The sequence below is a fragment of the Frankliniella occidentalis genome, unplaced genomic scaffold (genome assembly GCF_000697945.3).
Source record: "Frankliniella occidentalis isolate FOCC.00 unplaced genomic scaffold, Focc_3.1 Scaffold5339, whole genome shotgun sequence".
Lineage (NCBI taxonomy): Eukaryota > Metazoa > Arthropoda > Insecta > Thysanoptera > Thripidae > Frankliniella > Frankliniella occidentalis.
Window position 1 is genome coordinate 1 of NW_026272381.1, and position 2,197 is coordinate 2,197.

At 50.1% G+C, this 2,197-nt stretch overlaps 1 protein-coding gene across 1 annotated transcript; it reads right to left on the reverse strand.

The window, feature by feature from the left end:
• LOC127752226 (tyrosine-protein kinase ZAP-70-like) lies at nucleotides 1-2,191 on the reverse strand. Its single transcript, XM_052276991.1, has 2 exons — nucleotides 765-2,191; nucleotides 1-680 (listed from the first exon to the last, which is right to left on the reverse strand). The coding sequence occupies exons 1-2, from the start codon at nucleotides 929-931 to the stop codon at nucleotides 374-376; spliced, it is 474 nt and encodes a 157-aa protein (XP_052132951.1). The 5' UTR covers nucleotides 932-2,191; the 3' UTR covers nucleotides 1-373.
• Between the last annotated feature and the right edge of the window lie 6 nt (nucleotides 2,192-2,197).

Below are 2,197 nucleotides of genomic sequence, written 5' to 3' on the forward strand. Positions count from 1 at the left end.
TACATTTTAGTTGATTTTATTTGAGTGTCCTGATATTGAATTTCATGAAGAACTGAATATCAAACAGTTGTCGGAAGTTTAAGACGACGAGCGATAGAGAAACACAAATTACAAGTTGCACCGACGGTAGAGACAAAAAGAAAATTAAAAAGTTTAAGTACGTCAATTGTACTGCTAACTTTGAACAGCATAAAATAACATAAATACTGCGTAAAATTGTTTAAGAAATTAACAGTACTGAAGAGCACAAATTTGGTAACTAAGAAAACCAATTCCTTTAATGGCTAAAATGTGTACCTTCAATAACTGCTGACACAAATAATATTTGTCTAAAAAACTAAATCACAGTTTTAATTTTTTTTTTAATTGCAGCCTAAAATATAGTTGCAATAGATTTTATCACATCACAAATATCACTAAAAGAAGGGCGATCTCTTGATTCTGAACTCCAACAAGGAGACATTAAATCAACATATACATGCTGAGGGCAGTTTGGAGGACAAGGTAATCGATCCCCTCTTTCTAATACCCGAAGAAGTTCATGATGGTCTTGTTCGTTTGTACATGCAGCAAGTCGTGGCTCTTCTCCAAGGGAAAACATTTCAAAAAGTGTGACTCCATATGACCACACATCTGAGCGAGGAGAAAATTTTCCATCGCGTAAGCTCTCTGGAGCATACCTGCAACAAATATTTGAAAAACCTGCATGATACAGTATTTTTATTTCCCTATTTTCCGTCTAAAGCATATTACAAACAGCTCACCATGGAATAGGAAGTTCTCGGTTGGACCTAATTATGTAGTAATCATTTTGGCCCATAACTTGGGCCAAACCAAAATCTGATATCTTAACATTGAATTCATCAACCACAAGGATATTGCGAGCAGCTAAATCTCTGTGGACAATATTTTTCTGCCCCAAGTACTCCATACCCTGAGAATGGAATGAAAACCAATTTATTTAATGACAGTAATATTACATAAAATCAATCAATCAATCAATCAATAGAGGACCCAGACACACGCCAATGTGCCAAGGTGGCAGAGTCCCTCGACTCAATCCCATATTATTCGAGCTACGCAATTAAGCGTACGCCGTGGGCGTCGGCAACCACCGGGTCAAACCTATAAGAGAAAGGTATAAGGCGGGACGGCCGCCCCCCCAAGCCCAGCAACGCCGGGCCCTGGACTACAGCTTAGAAGTCGTGGAAGTCACTCACTTCGGGAGGGGGGCTGCCCCCGCGCTCTGCGCACGGGGACCTAGGGCCAGAGTCAAGGGTCGGACGATACGTAGTACAGGGCAGTGCAGTAAAGTAGTTAACATGCGCAATTATTAATAATAAGCAGGCAAAGCAAATTAGGCAAGAAGGGTAAAGAGAGGGCTGAGAGGCCAGGCGGGCAGAGAAGGGAGGCAGGGAGGCAACAGGAAGCAGGAAAGGGAGGAGGGAGGCGGGGCACTAAGGCAAGGGCCGAAAGCGGCACGGAGGCAAAGGTGCTCGATAGGTGAGAGAGGCAAGAGGAACAAGGGGCAGATGCCACGGGTACAGACAGAACAGAGAGGAGAGGAACCGGAAGAGAGAGGGGAGGTGCGCAGGAGGCTCGAAGAAAGAGTCGATGCCGAAGGTAAAGGGAGTACAGCCGGGCTTCCATGGCACTCGAAGGCACCGGGTGGAACTGCGAACGCGCAGCAGCGCCGCGGGACCGCATACCCGCCAGGGCTGCAGGGGCCATGGCGCCTTACGGGCGAATTGGGTAGGCAAACCCGCAACACCGCCGCGCACCCACAGTCACACCCGGCACGTTGGCGGCGATCTTCACCCCGTCACATCCTCCCTGGTACCACCCTCCAGGATAGCGCCCGGTCCGCAGTGCCCCCAGAAGGGGCAGGCCGCCACGGGTAACTCGCCCCCGCGCCCATGCTTCAACAACATGGTCGGAGGAGGGAGCACCCCACAACAGCCCGCCCCTCAGGAGGCACCGCTGGTCCGGCACCAGGGCCGCCTCTGGCCTCTTGCTGGCCCTGGTTGTCCGGGGACCAGCACCGCGTAGGCCGGGAATGGTTTCCGGTACGTTGACGGCTGTGGTGGTCTTCACCCCGTCCCATCCTCCCTGGCACTACCCTCCAGGGCAGCGCCTGGTCCGGCACCAGGGCCGCCTCTGGCCTCTTGCTAGCCCTGGTTGTCTGGGGACTGGCAAC

Bases quoted from the DNA above. Each gene is read 5' to 3' on its own strand.
- LOC127752226 (XM_052276991.1), bottom strand. From the start codon at position 931: ATGGAGTACTTGGGGCAGAAAAATATTGTCCACAGAGATTTAGCTGCT. The intron at 681-764 runs GTGAGCTGTTTG...TATTTGTTGCAG, and splicing joins CGAGAACTTCCTATTCCATG to GTATGCTCCAGAGAGCTTAC.